Genomic DNA, 21,776 nt, shown 5'->3' with positions numbered 1-21,776 from the left:
GGTATAATTTTAAATAGAATATTCTTTATTTCTTTCATTTATCAGGTTTAAATATAAAGAGAAATGTTAATATGCCCCCTTCTATCAAGTTTATTTTCTCCAATTCCCCTTTACTTTTTTTTTTATATATTTTTAATAATAACTTTTATTATCTATAATTCTTTTCACTTAATTAATAGAAATATGTTCAAAAGATTGGTATATTCCTATATTTTTTTATTAGTCCATTTCGAAAAGATTAATACATCCTATATTTTTTTTAATGAAAAGCTCGTAGTCACACATGTATTGTGATTTGTTTAAGACCACTAGCTTTAAAAGATTTAAAATTACTCAACTTTCAAAAGTATTTTTATAATTAAATTAAATAAACAAATTGAAACTGAGTTAAGCATATAGATTACACTAGTCAACTTATTTGCGCGATCAAATACATGAAATTATGAAATGCTTAATCTTCTTCGTAAATATATTTGAGATAAGAGAATAAAATTTTCATGCATATACATAAAGCAATTAATTGCAAAAATTGATTAAATCACAAACATAAATATTTTCCCTCGTGCTCCAACACTTTTTATATTACTAATTCCACATTAACAACATTCATTATATGAATAGAAACAAAATATAGTTGTATTAAAATTACAACGATTTATACTTTTATACAAAAGTACAACAAAAATGTGTTTGTGTATCAACTTTAAAAATATACATAAAAATGAAAGGATCCCACAGTCAGCAAACATTACAACAATATGCACTTTAAATACAAAAGTACATAGTAACAAAATTGTATTTGTGCATTAATTTTAGAAATATTATACATATATAAATGAAGAAAGGATCCGACTATTCGCAAATATTTAGATAGTAAACTGTAATAACTGTTGATAAATCTTAATTTCTCTCTCTGTGTAGTATGGCATACTCAAAGCAGGTACTGAAAAAATTTATCCTCAACGGGAGTCTTGCTTATGTCAAAGAAATTTGAAGATGAGTGCTGAAATTTTGGTCAATATTTTGCAATTCAAATTCATAAAGCTCATCTTAATCTTGTTATCATGGCATTTCAATAAAACTTCTTGCATGATCTTTAAAATTTCAGAAAGTTTTTTTTTTTTTAAAAAGAGTAATATTCATAAGATTTACCTGAATTGAGAACTTTGAATATATGAATGCATTCATCAAGATCCGCTTTAGCGCCACATACCTTTCTTGGACATAGCATCAAAACAAGCTTCCACTAAAAGAAACTCTATTAATTCTTGAATAGACATTAGTTTTCTCACCAAATTTTGATTTGTGTTTCTTGATCTAGCTAGTGAATTTATATAGGCATATATGAGAGAATACAAAATGATGCCATAAATTAACACATTAAATAATATTTGAGAGTTATGGACATAATCAATAAAATTTAGTAACGGAATATAGGGGAGGGGAAGTTTGAAAGAGCATAAATACATATTAAGATGTCCAATAAGGACATAATCATGGGAGGAAAAAGTTGACTTTGTATTTAAAGAATTAAATTTGGACTATTAATTAAAAATAAGATAAATAAAAAATGAGGAAGCAAAGCCAAAAAAAATGAGAGAAAAAAAAGATAAATGAGTTTCTTGGCCAAAGTCATCTTCTTTATTCCCTCAATACATTTATAAATAATGTTGCCTAATAAATTTACTCGTGATAATAGTCATAAATTTTTATTTATATATAAGGCATACATGCAAAAACAAATTACAAAGATATGTATAAGAAGAAAATATATATGAAACAAGACACAAAAATAGAATGAGATAATTATATATAGTTTTATAATGTCAGAATACATTTAGAATGTGTAACGCAAGACCTCTTACCTAACTTTCTTATTTAAATGTTCTATATAAAAATTTGCCCGCACTTTGTGGTTGGATGAAGAATTAAAGTACTATAACTAAATGATTAGTCTCATAATTTTTATATAAAATGAAAAAAAACTATATGAAACAAATAAGACACAAAAACAACTCAACATGATTACAGGTGAGAGAACGGTTAAGAATAAAGAGAGGCTAATTAAATGAATTAAAAGGTGCAATTTTTTTTATTGCAATTAAAACATGATATTACTTGATTTAATAATGATAGTGAGAAACCCAATAAACTAAAAAATTTGGACGTTAATTGTGTCTTTTGTAACTGAAATAAATACTATAATGAGATGTAATAAATAGGATAAAGAATGATCAATTTCCAATTATTAAACAATTTTAACAAAAATTTAAAAGAATGAAAGGGAAAAGTAAAAAAAGGAGAAAACAAAAGATAAATATGATACTTGGCGAGTTGCCAAGTCACTTACAAAGTCACGTGCGCCAAACATGACTAAATTCCGTCCACTATAAACCCTAAGGGTTTGTACCAAAACTTCAACAAAACAAAATTAATACAAAGTTGAAAGATGGAAGGCAGACGATTTCGAAGGTTTAGCAGATGGCAAAGAAGCAATGAGACTCTATTGCCTATGAGCATTAATCGCCTATCCAACACTATCTCTTGTTGGTATGAATCAGATCTTTCTTGTTTTTTCCCCTATTGTTAGCGGTATTTGAAAAGTTTGTTTGAATTGGCCATCGAATATTGAAATTTGCAGGTATTGTGACTACAAGTCGTCAATATTGAATGAACCCCTGTTTCATTTCGGACGAAGATACTCAAGGTCTTCTTTTTTAACCTTTTTTTATAGATAGATAGTTCATGCTTTCCAAGTTTTTTGATTCCTAATGTGTATGAATTAGCAGATGGTGCATATTTTGCCTCTGTATGTAGAGGAAGGTGGTTTTCAGTACCAATTGCTTTTCTGATTTTATTTTCCAGTGATTGAAAATTCAATATTGAAGTTTGCCTAACCTAGTAACATTTGAAAAAATGTCTTGCTTGAATTTTTCTGCTGCTTGTGTTAAGTTAAATAAATTGAAGGAGTAAGTACTATTGCAAAAGAAGTTAAAATTGATGTTTTATTGTTGCTTGGAGGCGCATTATGCTTAGAGTTTATATAGCTTATTCTCAACAATGTTTGTAATTTGGTTGGTAGTTTAGTTAGATGGTGTGTGTGGCAGGTTTTGAGAATTGCCCATTACTTAGTCATCAAACTTTAGCAGACAACTGACGTTAGCTTTTACCCCGACATTTAAAACTTATACCTAGAGCTGATTAGTGAGGAAAAGACCCAAATATTCCCTTATGTATAGGGCTTGACATATTTTTGTCCTTTGTATATGCTACTGAACACAAATAGTCCCTTATGTTTGAAAAAGGTGGACACATTTGATTCAGGTCTAGAGTAAACCCTGAAGCTAACGGAAAGATCCTCAATTTTAATGGTTCTGCAGATAAAAAAATAAGTCAAAACAAACAAATCAAGATCTCTTCTCCAGTAACTCGTGTGGGACATACAAAATAAGAACAGGGATGTGTTTTCACAAAACTTGAATGAACAACAGAATAACACTAATTTCTCCACGCTAAATCCATTCATCAATTTCAAAATACATTTACATTCACTTAAAGAATCTTATATTTTCATCCATTTATTCAACAAGCACTAGATAATCAATATTCACAACAGAGGAAGAAATTAAGAATCATCCATCGATGCTCTTCTTTTATATTCCATCCGAACTAGCAGAACACTCCATCAAACCTTGAGCTTCCTATTACAGTCCAAAAGAGTACCAAAAAGAAGAAAAAGTCTCTTCTTTCTTAGTTGAGAAAGACCCATTTCATTTTAGAAGATTTCCTATTACATCAATGTGTACTTTGCTTCAAGAAAGCTCGTTGCTCTAGTTAACCACCAGCAAAATAAGCTCGTCCTGTACCACAGAAGTCCAATCTAGCAATAATGCTATCAATTTTATTTGCTATATATGGAAAATTCAAGTTATTCCAAAGAGCTATTTTCTCTGATTTAGGCCTCATTTGTTTTCTTAAGATTAAGATGTCTGAATCTGAATACACATGAATATCAAGATGTGTATTAAGGTTAAGACATCTGAATCTGATTCAGATGTGTATTAAGATCTAAATACTAAATGATTAAGATTGTTTGATTTTTAACATCTGAATATATAAAATTTATCTTTATTTGAAAATTAATAAACATAAAATTCAAATGAAATACTAATTAATTTAATATTCTATCAATAAAATATATAATTTTTAAAAATATGATAGTTGGTGGTGGTGATGGCTAACAGTGGTGTTTGTCAATCTCGACTAGAGGCGGGTTGGTGGTGATTTTGGTTGATGGTGGTGGTTCAGTGTAGTAACTAATGGTGATTGGTTGTGGTGTCGATTAATAATCAAGTTGAGGTTAGGGTATGAGACGATAAATGTTTTTAGTTTCCTATGCTCCACAAATTGGATCAGATGCAGAAGCTAAAACTAAGTGTCTGCGACCGACTTATCTTTATTCGGGGAGATCTTCATGTAGATAAAGATAGTGACGGTTTTCGCTAAATGACACAGTAAATATGGTTATGGAAGTTGGAATGATGAAGGAAAGGTTGTCCTATATTTCTCTCTAGCTTATGATTTAGCCTGTAGCTAACACATATTTAAAAAAAGAGTTTTCACCCAATAACATTTAGTTGTAGCTTATGATATATATATAGTCGTTGTCCAGTGTTTACGTCGCACATAATAAGAGTATCATGTGCACATGATATGTGGGAGATCATCATAGAACACTTGGCCTCCTCAAGATCTAAATATGGAACCCACAACTGTATTTAGTCGTTTCATACCAACATGTAGGTGCATATTTTTCTCTCTATTAAATCATTTTCTTTCTCCTTTCTTCTAGGCTGTGGGATGATCACGCCGGGAGGGGAAGAGAGACTTCAGGAGACAAGACAAGGTAGTAAAGAAAGAGGAAAATAGTTCGTAAAAATATCAATAATGAAAGTCGTACTATTATATTATTTCTAATAACTTGCTATCTCACTTTATTTGTTTATTTTTTGATTGGAATCTTAATTTGAGCTGGATGAGTTGTTCGTTTTTTTCTTTATTTTTTTATAGTCGTAACTCCTATTTTTTCTTTGTTTTCTCTTTAATATCTAAGGAACCTCTTGATAATGAAAAGAAGTAGGAGGTCACATTGTCAGAGATTGAGACTGTTTAACTGGGTCCTGTTGCTTTTTCCGTTTAGCTTTTTTTCAACTTTTAAATTATACAAAGAGTTTTGTCAGGAATATATTTCAGTCTGTCAGCCCGGATGTAGTGCGAAATAAGAAAGGTAATCTTTGTTTGTGCTGAATATTTACCTTTCTTGGTTATCTAGAAAAACTTCTAAGGAGAGAACAACAACAAGAAGACAAATAAGGAGGATTGTGCTAAGAGAAGGTGCATTAATAGTAAATCTACGAAGTAGAAAATTAGAAATATGTAGGAAGAGTTTAATTACTTCTTTAAAGAAGATATCATGTCACATTGAAGTCACCAGATATTGTTTTTTGTTGCTCCTCTTCAAATTTAGGGACAGAGTCAAGTCAGATCTGCAAACTAAGTACTCCATTTCGTGTATGAAACATTAATGGATGCTATAAAGGAAAATGATGCACATTTAAATGCTCTGAAAGGCACAATGTTTGTGCATTATCTTGGCATACCAGGGCGTTCTATTAGTCTGTGTTTAATTAAGCAGTTGGCTAAGAAGTTTGACACCTATTCTCAATCATTTGATATTGGAGGTTCTAGAATGTCATTTTGTACGAAGGAGGTGCAGGATTGTCTTGGCTTCCAATGTGTGAGCAAAAATGTTAACATTTATGACTTGAGTGATAAAAATATCGAACAACCAACTTTAGTACTCAAAAAATATTTTCCTGATCTTGATTTAAGAAAACTCTCAAGGACGACTGCCCTCGATAAAATTAGAACTTTTCGCATGGATGCTGACGGTTGGAATGATGACTTTTTGTGACTATGTATATTCTACATGTTCTCTGTTTTTTTCTTTCCACAAACCAAAATGGAGTTGTCATTTTGGCCCCTGGTGTACTTTGGTAATCCAATGGATGAATTTGAGAAACATAACTGGGGAAAGACTATCTATGATTTCTTAATTCTCTATGTTGGGAGATTTAAAGAAGGGAAGGTGGTGACCTATTTGCAAGGATGTTTGCAACTGTTGGAGGTCAGAACCAAATTAATCTTAAATAAATGTTCGGCCCATAATTTGGCTAAGATATGCAGCTCATTTTATCTGTTTATTTTGAGTTTTTTGACAGGCATTAGATGACCGAAAGCTGAAATTGAGTGCCGGTCTAAATGTTGTAACCTCTTAAGCTGCCATTGTCACCTATGATAAAGGTGACACCAGGAGCTCAGACAAAATACGCCATGCTTTAGTTTTGTCAAATTCAGTATTACACAAACTCACAATGATTTTCCTTTAGTTGTATCAGAAATGTATTAGTTCACATAATTATCATCATTCACTGGATTATTATTGTTATCTAAATAGCTAAGAAGTGTGACGCCTGCACTCTCTCGGATAATGTTGTGGGAGAATCATCGAAACAGCAGAATGTTGGAAACACATCCGAACATCAGGAAAGCACATCCAATGACGAGATGACAGACGATTGGCCAAAACGTTTGACGCTTCTTCTCCTCGACGAGGTATTATTTGCTTATATGATAGATTGGATTTCAAACTAAAGATTGATAAGCAAATAATACCTCGTCGAGGAGAAGAATCGTCAAACGTTTTGGCCAATCGTCTGTCATCTCTCGTCGTTGGATGTGCTTTCCTGTTCGGATGTGTTTCCGACATTCTGCTGTTTTGGCGATTCTACCACAACATTATGCGAGAGAGTGCAGGCGTCACCCGTTTTTTTAGCTATTTAGATAACAATAATAATCTAGTGAATGATGATGTTAATTCTGTGAACTAATAAATTTCAGATACAACTAGAGGAAAATCATTGTGAGTTTGTGTAGCACTGAATTTGAAAAAACCAAAGCCTGTCGTATTTTGTGTGAGCTCCTGGTGTCACCTTTATCATAGGTGACAATGGCAGCTTAAGAGGCTACAATATTTAGACCGGTACTCAATTTCAGCTTTCGGTCATCTAATGCCTGTCAAAAAACTCAAAATAAACAGATAAAATGAGCTGCATATCTTAGCCAAATTATGGGCCGAACATTTATTTAAGATTAATTTGGTTCTGACCTCCAACAGTTGCAAACATCCTTGCAAATAGGTCACCACCTTCCCTTCTTTAAATCTCCCAACATAGAGAATTAAGAAATCATAGATAGCCTTTCCCCAATTATGTTTCTCAAATTCATCCATTGAACTACCAAAGTACACCAGGGGCCAAAATGACAACTCCATTTTGGTTTATGGAAAGAAAAAAATAGAGAACATGTAGCATATACATAGTCTCAAAAAATCATCATTCCATCCGTCAACATCCATGGGAAAAGTTCTAATTTTATTGAGGGCAGTCGTCTTTGAGAGTTTTCTTAAATCAAGATCAGGAAAATATTCTTTGAGTACTAAAGTTGACTGTTCGATATTTTTATCACTCAAGTCATGAGTGTCAACATTTTTGCCCATACACTGGAAGCCAAGGCAATCCTGCACCTCCATACAAAATACAAAAAACATTCTAGAACCTCCAATATCAAATAATTGAAAACGGGTGTCAAACCTCTTAGGCAGCTGCTCAATTAAACTCACACTATATGTCGAGATCTTTTAGAGCATTTAACTGTGCATCATTTTCCTTTATAGCATCCATTAAATGTTTCATACATGAGATGGAACACTTAGTTTGCAGATCTGCCTTGACTCTGCCCCTAATTTTGAAGAGGAGCAACAAAAAACAATATTTGGTGACTTCAACGTGACATGATATCTTCGTTAAAGAAGTAATTAAACTCTTCCTACATATTTCTAATTTTCTACTTCGTAGATTTACTGTTAATGTAACTTCTCTTGGCACAATCTTCCTTATTTGTCTTCTAACTTCTCTTGGCACAATCTTCCTTATTTGTCTTCTTGTTGTTTTCTTCTTAGAAGTTTTTGTAGGAAGAGTCTTCTTGTTGTTTTCTTCTTAGAAGTTTTTGTAAATATCCCGCACAAACAAAGATTACCTTTCTTATTTCGCACTACATCCGGGCTGACAGACTGAAATATATTCATGACAGAACTCTTTGTATAATTTAAAAGTTGAAGAAAAGCTAAACGGAAAAAGCAAGAAGACTCAGTTGAACATTCTCAATCTCTGACAATGTGACCTCCTACTTCTTTTCGTTATCAAGAGGTTCCCTAGATATTAAAGAGAAAAAATAGGAACTACGGCTATAAAAAATAAAGTAAAAAAAGAACAACTAGTTCAACACAAATTAAGGTTTCAATTAAAAAACAAGCAAATAAAGTGAGATAGCAAGTTATTAGAGATAATATAGCAGTACGACTTTCATTATTGACATTTTTATGAACTATTTCCCTTTTTCTTTTCCACCCTGTCTCGTCTACAGAAACCTTTCTTCCCCTTCCGGCGTCATCATCCCGCAGCCTAGAGAAAGAAAATGATTCAACAGATATAAAGCTGAGAAAAATATGCACCTACATGTTGGCTTGAAACGACTAAATACAGTTCTGGAAGTACTCTTCCATATTTACATCTTGAGGAGGCCAAGTGTTCTATGATGATCTCCCACATATCATGTGCACATGATCCTCTTATTATGTGCGACGTAAACACTGGACAACGACTATATATATATCATAAGCTACAACTAAATGTTATTGGGTGAAAACTCTTTTTTTAAATATGTGTTAGCTACAGGCTAAATCATAAGCTAGAGAAATATAGGACAACCTTTCCTTCATCATTCCAACTTCCATAACCATATCCCTTGTGTCATTTAGCGAAAACCGTCACTATCTTTATCTATATGAAGATCTCCCCCAATAAAGATAAGTTGGTCGCAGACACTTAGTTTTAGTTTCTGCATCTAATCCAATTTGTGGAGCGTAGGAAACTAAAAACATTGATCGTCTCATACCCTAACCTCAACTTGCTTTTAAAAATCGCCGATTATGATTGAGGATGATGATGGTGGGTGGTGGTGGTAGTTGTGACTGAGGAAGGTGTTGGTGGGTGGTGGTAGTTTATAATGATGGGCAGTGCCAACTATGTTTGTTGATGGTGATGAGGTGGCTAGTTGTGGTAGTTGAGGTGGATGAGTGTATGGTTGTGGTTGAGAATGATGGTGGTGGGAATAATGGATGGTTGTAGTTGATAATGGTGGCGGCTATGATTGAGGATGATGGTGGTCGTGGTTGAGTATTGTGGTGGACTGGTGGTGATTGATAATGATAGGTGGTGGCGGCAGTAATAATGAATGTGGATGATATCATCTTAATGAAATTAAGTCTTTGTTATAGATCTTAATCATACAGACCTATCCAGACCCATTAAGTGGTTGTAAAGTAAAAAAAAATAAACACACTTAATAATTAAATCTGAATAATTAAGATTCAGACTTTAAAAATAAACACACTTAATGTCTGCGATCTGAATGATTAAGATTCAGACCTCTATTAAGTGCAAACAAAATGAGGCCTCAATCACCTCTCTCTTCTTCAACTTCATCTGAAATCCATCTTTCGATGGCCGGATGGGGAAGGCAACCTCAATCTTTGACATCCAATGAAAGACTACCATTAACTTTGTCTTCATCATCTCGGACGTCGCTATTGATAACTTCTACCTCAGTCGACTGCGGAAATCTTGGGGTCAAACTCCCGATGTTGCCGTAAATGGCATCAAAAGCTCACTGACAATGTATTTTGAACTTCAATGGAGGTCTCTACAAAGACGCAGAATGTGGTTGTTCGGTCTAGTGCAGAAGCAGAATATCGAGCAATGGCTTGGCAACATGTTAGCTAGTTTGGATCAAACAATTGCTCAAGGAGTTAAAATTTGATGAAATTGGCCAGATGAACTTGTGTGTGATAATCAAGCTATCCTTCATATTGCATCAAATCCGGTGTTCCTTGAGAGAACTAAACACATTGAGATTGACTGTCACTCCGTCAGAGAAAAGATACTCTTAGGGGATATTGCTATAAAGTTTGTGAAGTTGAATGATCAACTTACTGATACTTTCACCAAGTCCTTTGCTGGTCCTCGTAGTAGTTACATATGTAACAAGCTCGATACATATGATTTGTATGCACCGGCTTCTGGGTGAGTGCTAGATAGCTAGATGTTATGTAAATAAGCGTAGTCCTACATGGAATAGGAGTACCGCAGATTTTGTATATTGTTATAAATAGGGGTTCTTTTATTATAGTTAAGGTATATAAACAATATAATTTTCCCGTGAGAAATTGTGTATTCTTTCTCACAGTATACATCGAATTATGTACTCAATAAATCTCGCGTCGCTTGTGTGTTGCAGAATATACTCATATGTTATAAGAAGTTTTAGCTTTGGCGAAGCCAGTTTTATGAGATCAAGCTGGCTTGTGAACCCTCTAAGGTTAGCTTAAGATTTCTAAGCTTAACCTTTTTCTGGACGGTAAGATATCTAACATACTTGATTTGTGAGCTAGGAGTTGAGAAAACTGTGAGAGACCGAGAGGTGATATTTGTTAACTGACAAACAAATGTAGATTGACTAGAAGCATTCTTTAAAAACTAAGAGTTAAGATGCCGAATCTCAGCTCTTTAAAAGAAGCTAAGAAAACAAGATAGAGCTAGAGCTAAAGAAACAAGGGAGAGCTGGGATCTTTTCATCAAATTATCAAGTAATCAATAACTCTCGCCTCCCTTCTCACAATATGCACACAAGAACTACATAATATGAGAAGGTTAGACTGAGCCTAGTTCTATGAGATCAAGCTTGTTTTGCAAGCCCAATGAGGTTGGATTATAATTTCTAACCTAACTGTTTTCTTTGGATAAGTAAGATTCTAACTTATTTGATTTCTTTAATTTTTTGTATATTAATAGTGGCTGGGTTGGTTTGCACGGCTAGTCCACCGGTTTCCTGCTATTTCTCACCAACATGAATACTGGGTAACTTAACCTACCAAGAATTAAATAAATGGGAAGAGTTCACCTTCTGCGGCCTCCATTGGGATTCAAACCTTTGTTTGCAAGGTTGTTATTCCACTCTTCAACTGTTAGGCCATCCCTTGCGATTGTGGAAGTTTTAATGTGTTGACACTAAACCTCATTGTATTTGACTATATGCTATAGTTTGTGCTTAAATATGTATATATGTTAAGTTATATTAATATTATATATTTATGTGTAAATATCTAATATTTATTTATTTATTTATTTGTTCTTTGCAACTTTTCTTTGCAACTTTTACCTTTTTTATATTATGTAGGGAGCTGTTTGGGCTTAGTTTTAACTTTTATGCCTTGCTAAGTGACTACTTTTCTTGCAGGTGCTTGAAAGCTTGGTTCTCAATGGGTGTTGGATTTAGTCTTGCCGTGTTGGCTGCAGTTACTATGGTCAGTCACCTGCTAGATTCAGTATTGTTTTATTTCTTCTATATCTCCTAATTAATTAATGTTTGAAAATAGCAAAGGAAAAAGGATTTTCCCATTTTGTTTAACTTCTGCCCATTGAATTAGCATTTCTTCATCCTTGCCAGATTCTTTTGTATGAAATCGGCCAGATACTGTGTCTCTATTATAGCAACTCTCAGATGAGCTATGTTATGAGTGGATATCTGTTGGGGTTTTCTTCTATGGTATGTATTCTCACATTATAACTCACTTGGTTTTCAGTCTTTCTTTGGATTACTGTGCTTCAAACCAATACTTCATTACCATCATGGCTAGGAACAGGAATTTTTTTTTATGAAAAGTAAATGATTTTTCCTGTCATTTCTAGGCATTCGTAGAACTGAATAACATAACTCAAGGTTGCAAATAAATGAACTCCAATTACATACCAATCAAAAAATTGTTTTTTTTTCCGACCCATGTACCAGTTCTTCTCTTGTTCTCAATACAATTAAACTTACAACCCTCTGAAAAGCAAAAATGAATAGAGAATATTGATGAAGTTACCTTTGTCCTTTTGCTCTCTTTCTTGAGCATAGTTTATTTTCTTAGGCAAGATGTTAGGCATGTTTAAGCTGCTTCTAACGTGTACCTATGTTGGTTGTCTATTTGGCTTAATAAGGTAAGGGGTGAAATGGTCTTGACTTATGCTATCTTTTTGGGCTTAAGGTAAGGGATGAGCATGGCTGTGACCTACATAGACATGATCTGGGCTAGAAACTGCTATTTGCATTCAAATCAAGAGTTCTCTAAACAGTTGCATCTGCTTCATTTGTTTTTGGGCGCAGATATCAGGCTTGACCATCTCACTGGCTGACATTGGATATCTGTGCATATCTTCCATCATATCAGTTTCAGTGCATGAACTTGGCCACGCTCTAGCTGCTGCAAGGTTAAGACTGATACTCTTTTGAAATGTTTGGAGTACAATGTGAATCTAGCTATACTTAATATATGTATTCATGGAAATCTTCTTGAAAGATTATGTTCCTTCTTGTACTTGTACTCTTTCATTACTTTTCCTAACTTCTTCTGGGAGAAAATAATACACGTGGGACAATGCATATACGAAGAATGATGAATAATTTTCTCTTTAGATGAGTATCTGTGGTTTCAGTCCAGTAGATTAATAATGGCAGTGCATCTAAGCTTTGGCTTCATTGAAGGCTTACTTAGAGATGATTGAGAATTTTTGAACTGTTATTGAGCAATATAATCAGGGTATGTTAAGGAAGAGAGTTCGTTACATGAACAGACTGACAGATGTTTCTTCCTCTGATGCTCCTATTAATCACACCTCTGGAACAAGAAAACCCAAAGCCAAAGCCCAAACAATGGTTACTCAAAGGACAAGAATATGAATCTCAGTTCACCCATCATGTGCTTTGGTGCTTTTGTTTGAGTATCCTGAATTCTCTTCCTTTTACCCAAAAGGTTCTGAATGGCGGAAAGTTCTCTACATGTGTGTTCGGGCTGGTGGGAAACGAGGGGTATGAATCTTTTTCTAGTAGAGTTTCACCAATGAATTGATCGAGCTGGAGGAAACGAGGTATCAAAGTGTAGTGGCACAGAGTTTCTAGGATAAGATGCAGTTAACATTTCTTGTACTTTTTTCTATGCATGATTAATAGCTTCTATGAAATCTTTGTATATAAGCCTCATGGCTGCACAACAAATAATAGATATGTTGTTAAGCATGTTAATTGCATCAGTTAACGTTCATGATCTTTGATTTAACAATTGGCTAACTATTGCGTCATATACCTGATCAGTTGACATGTTTTAAGACCTAGCAGTACATGAATCTCACAACTGCTTTTGTAGGCACTACATTCTGGAAAAGCAGTGAGGGGATACAGATGGAGTACATAGCTGTATTTCTGGCTTCATTATTTCCAGGCGCTCTTGTGGCATTCAATCACGAGTTATTGCTGGCATTATCCAAAGTTTCTGCTCTTCGTATATACTGTGCTGGCGTTTGGCATAATGCAGCTGTGGGTGCTTATAGCAGCTCTCGGTTTTTTAAGGAATGCTAGTCCATCTACATTTATTTGTCATATTATGTACTCTTTGTACTGATTGGGCGACTTTTCTTTCAGCTCTGTGCTGTTTGTGCTTGGGCGTTGTTTGTTGAACCCTTGATCTTGTCTCCATTTTACATTCATGATGAAGGCAGGATTAATTTCCTGTACTGTAAGGTGCTAATTTGATGGAACCTAATTAGGCATTGTTGTGGCTAATGTGTTCCAATCACAATATCTTGAGCAGGTGCTGGATGTGTCTCCAACATCGCCATTGTCTGGCTATTTATCTCCTGGTGATGTCATAATATCATTGGATGGCATCCGCATCAATAATCTTCAGGAGTGGTCGCAAATGATTGCTATACTAACTGAGCACTATGAAAACTCTCAGAATCACAGCCTTCCTGGGAACTCTATGAAAACAAGTGTTGGTAAAGGCTACTGTGTTCCCTATTCTTTGATTGAAGAGAGCAAACATATTTCGTTGAAAGGCAATGAAACTTCTTGCCCAGATGAATTAAGTCCATTTATTACCATTCAATGCTTGGATCAGGCCATGCCTGATGATGATAATCTTGAGGTTAACCATCAAAGGGATGGAGGTGAACTCCACTGCTTGTATGCAACGGATATATTAAACCTTGAGAAATGTGGTGATGGTTGGGGTAGAATTCGTAACAACAGGAGCAGCTGCTTGTGTTCCAAGGTGAATTTTTAGCGTGTCCTATTTTGACAAGAAGTTACATCTTTATATCATTTTTCCAGCTGTTTATGTTTGTCATGTACTGCCAAGAAAAATTGCTCATGTAGTTTGTAATGCGCTATATGATTAGAACAAACACAACCACACTCAAAATGCATTTGAACATGTGGTGAAGAATTGATGTTTTATTGCAGGACAAAGCATGCTTTGTTCCACTTTTGTCGACCGGTGTAGCATGGGTGGAGATAGCATATTCAAATCCTCCTCTGCAATGCTCGCAACTTGGAACAATGCGTGTTGTTGACGATGATAACTCAAGGGAGAACCCCTGTGTTAAGACTTTTGTTTTTGTGGGTGATGTAAATTCAATGAAGCCTTCAGTTCTTTTGACTTCATATCAACCTCGTTGGTCCGCTAAATTTGGTGCACATCTTCCATACGTACTGGAAAAGTTTTTGATGTTCACCTTTAATGTCTCTTTGGCCCTTGCACTTCTCAACAGCCTGCCGGTATGTACTCATATAGAAAGGATAACTTTCTCTGATTTCCTTGTCTTTTAGCCCTCGTGTGGTCATATCTTGTTGTGTATTTTCTGTGTTAAGCTTCAATGGAACCTCAATGTGATGTTAGGAAATACCAGTTTTGTGGGAGGTTGCAACAGCTTGATGGTTACAGAATTGTGCTGATTTGGGCCCAAAAGGATAGAAATCATTGTGGATGAAATGGGTCTTATAATGGATAATTTCTTAGAAAGATTAAGCATGAAAAGAGCTTGGAAAACATGAAAGTCGAGGCATGTTTAATGCTGGAAAAACAGTGATGATTTTATGGAAAGATGAAAAGAAAAAAGAAAACATTGCAAATTAGGTTTCGTAAGGCATCATACCACAAGTTTAGGATTATTTGGATGAAGGAAGATTACTGAAGTATCATGTAATAGGTTTACTTTATGGAATTGAGAGTATGACATACTTGGTGTAGATGTTACCTACTCGTGCTCAAAAGGGTTACCCTTAACATATAGGAAGCAAATGCTATTCCTGTTCCAAACGACTTCTTAGGCCTCATTTGTTTGCACTTAATGGAGGTCTGAATCTTAATAATTCAGATCTCAAACATTAAGTGCGTTTGCTTTTAAGTCTGAATCTTAGTTATTCAGATCTTAATAATTAAGTTTGTTTGTTTTTTTTACTTCACAACCACGTAATGAGTTTGAATATGTCTGTATGATTAAGAACTATAACAGAGACTTAATTTCATTAAGATGTTATCACATATTCATTATTACCCGCCGCTACTGCCTACCACTATCAACTACCATCATGCCACCACCACAACCATACTCAACCACCACCACTACCACGCCACCACCACCACCACTACCACGCCACCACCACCACCAACAACCCAGTATAATCCCACAAGTGGGGTCTGGGGAGGGTAATATGTACTCAAACCTTACCCCTACCCCGAAGGGTAGAGAGGCTGTTTCCAGGAGACCCTCGGCTCAAAAAAGCAACAGGAGACGATATATTAGTACCATAAAAATGCATAATAAAATAACAGCAATATAAGAGATATGAAATACAGAATACGAAATACGAAATAGATGGCTGGTATAGTAAAAACTAGCAGGTAAAGCCCTGCATCAATAGACGAGCAATGACATTCTTAGTCTAACTCCTAACTGGCTAGTCTCACTCTATTGTGCTGTAGAAATATTCACAATTTTCCCCTAACCTACAACCTTAATGCTCGACCTCCATAATTCCCTGTCAAGGGCCATGTCCTCCGTAATTCTAAGTCGCGCCATGTCCTGTCTGATCACCTCTCCCCAATACTTCTTAGGTCGCCCTCTACCTCTCCCCGTGCCCACTACAGCCAGTCGCTCACACCTCCTCGCTGGAGCCAACATTATCGACTATCACCACTCACCATCTTACCACTCCGACTACCATCATTCTCCCCCACAATCAACACTCATCCACCTCAACTACCACAACTAACCACCCCATCACCATCAACAACGACAGCCGGCACCGCCCATCATTATAACCTATCACCGCCCACCTACCACCTTCCTCAATCACAATTACTACCACCAGCCGCCATTATTAACTATATCACCCACCACCATCATCCTCAATCATAATCGCAACCACTACCAATCACCACTAACTACTAGCATGAACCACCATAATCAACCAAAACTACTACCAACCACCGCCTCTAATCGGCATTCACCCGTTAGCTATCACCACCAACAACTATCATTTTTTTAAAAACTATATATTTATTGATAGAATATTACGTTAGTTAGTATTTCATTTGAATTTTATGTTTATTAATTTTCAAATAAAAATAATTTTTGTACATTCAGATGTTAAAATCAAACAGTCTTTAATTATTTAGTATTCAGATCTTAATACATATCTTAATATGTTCAGATGTGTATTCAGATTTAGATGTCTTAATCTTAATACACATCTTGATATTCAGATGTGTATTCAGATTCAGACGTCTTAATTTTAAAAATAAATAAATGAGGCCTTACTGAACTTTATAGACTCCACAAATTGAAAATTTTCCCAGAAAACTACTGTTTGCTACTGTGATTAGCAACAATACCATGACAAAAGTCATTAGGTTTTGGGAGGTGACTTTAAGTGTTTGCAGATTTGAAAGTGAAGCTAAATTGCATAAGAAGATCTAGAGCCATGAAATCATTCTGAGACATTATCCAGGATCTTGATGTTATTGATTTACCTCTTCAAGGGGCTCATTACACCTGGTCAGAGCTGATAAACGCATACAAGCATCCAAAATTGATAGGTTTATCATCTGCTGTGGAATGGCTCACTTAGAGTTGTGAGACAAACTGCCCTTCTAAAGGTGATCTCAGATTATATGCCAATCTTATTGGAGAGTGGGGACTTGGAAGCAAATCCTTGTTTCAAATTTGAAAACACGTGGCTACTGTCAAAAGGGTTCCTTGGCAAACTGAAGCACTTATGGCATAGTTACACTTTTACTGGTAGTGAAGATTTCGTCCTTCTACAAAAGTTGAAAAACTTGAAAAAGGACATCACTACTTGGAATAAGGAAGAATTTGAGAAGATGGAAACTAGGAAAACCGGGGAACTAGATGAACTTACGGCATTTGACCAGTCTGAAGGCAATTGACTTTGTCTGAGTCCAATCGAATGATGAACCTGAGAGTTGAATTACAACAGCTAGCCAAAGCAGAAGAGATATCGTAGAGGCAGAAGTCTAAGTATCTTTGGCTTAAGGAAGGAGACAGGAACACTAAATACTTCTAAAAGAGTGCCAATTCACACAGAAAGGGAAATTGCACTGACAAATTCACTGTGGGTAGTGAAATCATTGAGGATAAAGAATTGATAAAGGAGACATTGGATTTATATGATAAGCTGTACACTGAACAGGAAAATTGGAGACCTTCTGCTAATTTTGAAGGCATTGCCTCCACAGCAGAAGAGGAAAGGTGTGATCTGGAGGCACCTCTTTTTGAAGAGGAGGTAATAGCAGCTAAATCCAGTGTATCAAACAAGGCAGTTGTAGATGGGGATACAGTGGCCTTTTACCTACAGTCTTGAAAATTCATAAAAATATAAAATCTGACATTCTTGTAGAGTTGAATCCTTATCATCAACAATGTTTGAGGGTTAGATCATGTAATGCATCCTTCATTGCGCTGATATCTAAGAAGAAAAGTTTGAATTAAGAAACTACATGCAATTGGCCTTTGGCAGTGTATACAAGTTAGCTAAGGTCCTAACAAAAAGATTGAGGAAAGTAATGGGAAACTTGGTCTCAAATCAGCATCCTGTCATTAGAAAGGGGGGGCATATATTACATATGCCTCGTTAATAGCAAATGAGTTTCTTGATTGGCAATTGAAGCAGAGGGGTGAAGGTATCCTATGTAAGCTGGTCATAGAGGAAGTTTTTACCAATTGAAATGGTCCTATCTCATCTCCATCCTTGAATAGATGGTAGTTTTGGTAAAGGTGGATCAAGTTCAACATTTCCATTGTGAGTATTCTATTTTGATCAACATAAGTCCAGTTGTTCTTTTCCCCACAAAGAGGCTTGAGACAGGGTGACCCTCTATCATTATTCGTATAATAATAACAATGGAAGGATTGAGCATAATGTTGGACAAAGCTAAGCAGTTGCAATGGCTAAATGGCTTTGAAGTTGGGAGAAGTTGCAACTAAATGGCTTCTATGGGCAGACGATAAACATGTGCTTTTTTTGAACCTAACACTCCTTGTTTTTTAAGCTCTATCAGATTTGCACAGTAACATGTTCAAAAGTGTAATCTATTCTGTTAATGAGGTGCAAATCTGGAAGAACTGGCAAATATACTGGGAAGCAGCATTGGGACATATTACAGATGTCTCATTAATAGCTTATGAGGTTCTTGATTGGCAGTTGAAGCAAATGGGGGATTTGGTGAAAGGGGGATCAAATGGATCAAGTTCAACATTTCCATCGGGAAGTATTCTATTTTGATCAACATAAGTCCAGTTGGTTTCTTTTTCCCAGAAAGAGGCTTGAGTCAGGGTGGCCCTCTATCATCGTTCTTATCATACTAGCAATGGAAGGATTGAGCAGAATGTTGGACAAAGCTAAACAGTTGCAATGGCTAAATGGCTTTGAAGTTGGGAAAAGTTTCCAATTAATATATCTTATCTACTTTATGCAGATGGTACCTTGATTTTTGTGAGGCAGGCAGAAATCAGGTTTACTCATTAACATGCTCAAAAGTGTAAACCATTCTGTTAATGAGTGCAAATCTGGAAGAACTGGAAAGTGCATTGGCATTAGGACTTACCCGCCTACCTACCCAGGAGTTCCACTAGGGGCAAAATACAAATTAGAACTTGTATGGAGTGGGACCATTGAGAAGTTTGAGAAGAACCTAGCCTCCTGGAAGTTGCAGTATTTATCAATGCGAGGCAGACTAACCTAGATAATAATGTCCTTGGCAATAACCCTACTTACTATATGTTGCTATACCCTATGAGTGGTAAGATTCTGCGACAACTTTAGAAAAGGAATTTCCTATGGGAATTTCCCTAGCATCTTGTAGACCTATTTTCTGCTCTTATTAATGTTGTATATAGCGGTGGCAATATAAGATGACATCAAATCTGCAACTCTTTAGAAGATTGAGGCCAATGCTTTTGCTTAAGTAGGCCGTTCCTGCATGAAACATACCAGGCCATGCATTAGATCCTCTGTTGGACAGACATTTCGGTTGTCTATAGACATGGATTGGGTACCGTATATACGTTCTTGATAATCAGAAAATGATTTGCTAGAAATTGAATACATGTGTTGCTATGTAAAATAGGTTTGATGGGATCTCAGGGAAGCTGCACCAAACATAAATGTCTTGTATGACAGGGGCAAGAGCATAAAAATCTGAAAGTCCGGTGGAAAACCTGGTTAGGTCTTAAATGGTGATCCAGATGTTGTAATAAATTTGAGAAACTTCATAAAATGCTGTGTCAGATTGTCACCTTTCCACACCACATAAGAGAGGATGAAGGATAAAAATACAACAATTTCGTAACTTCAATGTTTCATGTCATTATATTGAGATCTTATTGAGCTTTGTGCTTGGACTTTTGGTAAAGAAATAAAAAAGACATCCTAAGGCTTGTCTTGGCTCTTTGAAGTTGTTGCTTCTCAATTTTCATGCTCAACTGTCTCGTCTTTTTCCTCCTTCATGGCTATTCATGAGTTTTCGTCAGCCCTTGTAGTTAAATGTTATTGCTGTTCGATTGGTGATTTTTTATTTTTGAATACTTGTGGCTGGCAACATCAGCACCTTTGCAAACTAACTTGATTAGTTTCCAACTTCCTGAATAAGCCGGCTTGTGTACTCATTTACTATATTTAGTAATCGATTGTAGATAATGACCATTCTCTTTTGAATATTTCTTCTTTGAGAATATTGTGGCATAATATATAATTTCTTAATCCTAGAACAGTGGTAAATAAGTGACTGCAACTTAAGTACAATTCGTGTTTTCATAACTCCCTTTGCTTCTCCAGGTGTATTTCCTTGATGGTGAGGCGATCTCAGAGGTGATTATACACTACTTAAGGTTCCTAAGTTCTAGGAGGAGGAGAACCATTCTTCAGTATTTCCTATTGGGTGGGACCGTTGCATCTATTCTTATTATCTTCGTTCAGGTTTTCCTTGTTTTATTATGAGATAGTATTTTGCCAAATATTGCTTGTAAAGGGGTGGAGCTTGGAGACAGATTTGCTCTCCCTGAGCGTTTGGAATTATTATGTCATTTACTCATGTATGTTTTGACATATTAGCGTGGTAAATGTTCTTTTGTGTCTTTGCTGCCTCCTGTGCCCCACAAAAAGAAAAGACGAGAGAAGAAAAAAACCTGCACTTTTCGTCATTGAAAAATTGTTTACTATGCACTTTCTTTTTCCCTTTTTTTTGTTGATGTATTGGCTGCTTTGAACTTTTACTCTAGCACAAAATTTGGTAGAGTAGCAATCTTATGGTATAAGCTATTTTTGATTCGTCATCAAAGTTTCATGTTTGCGCAAATAATGTCTTTCTTTGAGTGATAATTCAAATGCGGTTAAATTCTATTCAGACCAAGTGCATACGGTGGTTTTTAGGGAGGTGCGATATGATTGCCTTATCCAGTTGCTTAAATTAATAGAAATGAAGTTGAGACAGTATGACCTGCGAATATCTGTTAATCGGAAACTGTTCTCCATTATTTGGGCCTTAGAGAGGGGCAGGTTGATGCAGACTTGATAGTTAATTATGCATATGTTCTTGACGTAGTGCATGAAATAGGGACGCTTCAAAGGCGATCTTCAACACTTTCTTCTACTATTTACCAGATCAGAAACACCTGAAAGAAGAAGAGGATACTCACCTTGTATTGTTATCTCTCTCTCTCTAAGGTTATGTAGAGGAAGTGCCTGTGGTGTAAACGAAAGAAAGTAGAGAGAGGAGGTTTAGGAAGACACTGGAGCAGTGTGGGAAAAATTAGAGAAGAGAAGAAGATTGGACGAATTAAGCCAAGGAGGAGAATTTTGTATCTGTTTTAGAGCGTAGCTAGCGGTAACTATGTTTTTCGGGCTCAACGACCAAATATATTTGTTGACTAAGTGAATGCAAATGGGTGTAATAGACAAGTTCACTTTCCAAAATATGATGGTATGGTACACACATTGTATTGTCCATGGGGGATAGACTCCAGAATGACATTTGAGTAGAAGCTCTTATTCTTCCCGATGATATTTATCGAAGACAAGTTGTAAAAGATTATTCTATAACAAAAATAAGGATAAATAAACTAGAACTTCAATTTTCGATTAGAACCATCATTTTGATGTCCCTGAATAACTTTGCTCGCTGTTTTGCGTTTCTTATA

General features: G+C 35.5%; 1 protein-coding gene across 1 annotated transcript; it reads left to right on the top strand.

Annotated features, from left to right (window-relative positions):
* Positions 1-2,405: 2,405 nt before the first annotated feature.
* LOC107763671 (membrane-bound transcription factor site-2 protease homolog) lies at positions 2,406-20,788 on the top strand. Its single transcript, XM_075244046.1, has 10 exons — positions 2,406-2,550; positions 2,642-2,707; positions 11,476-11,542; positions 11,686-11,784; positions 12,388-12,491; positions 13,446-13,593; positions 13,699-13,778; positions 13,867-14,329; positions 14,521-14,835; positions 20,416-20,788. The coding sequence occupies exons 1-10, from the start codon at positions 2,450-2,452 to the stop codon at positions 20,575-20,577; spliced, it is 1,605 nt and encodes a 534-aa protein (XP_075100147.1). The 5' UTR covers positions 2,406-2,449; the 3' UTR covers positions 20,578-20,788.
* The last annotated feature ends 988 nt before the right edge of the window (positions 20,789-21,776 follow it).

The sequence above is a fragment of the Nicotiana tabacum genome, chromosome 22 (assembly GCF_000715075.1).
Source record: "Nicotiana tabacum cultivar K326 chromosome 22, ASM71507v2, whole genome shotgun sequence".
NCBI lineage: Eukaryota > Viridiplantae > Streptophyta > Magnoliopsida > Solanales > Solanaceae > Nicotiana > Nicotiana tabacum.
The sequence above is the reverse complement of the archived record's forward strand: the minus strand, read 5'-3'. Positions and strand labels throughout refer to the sequence as shown.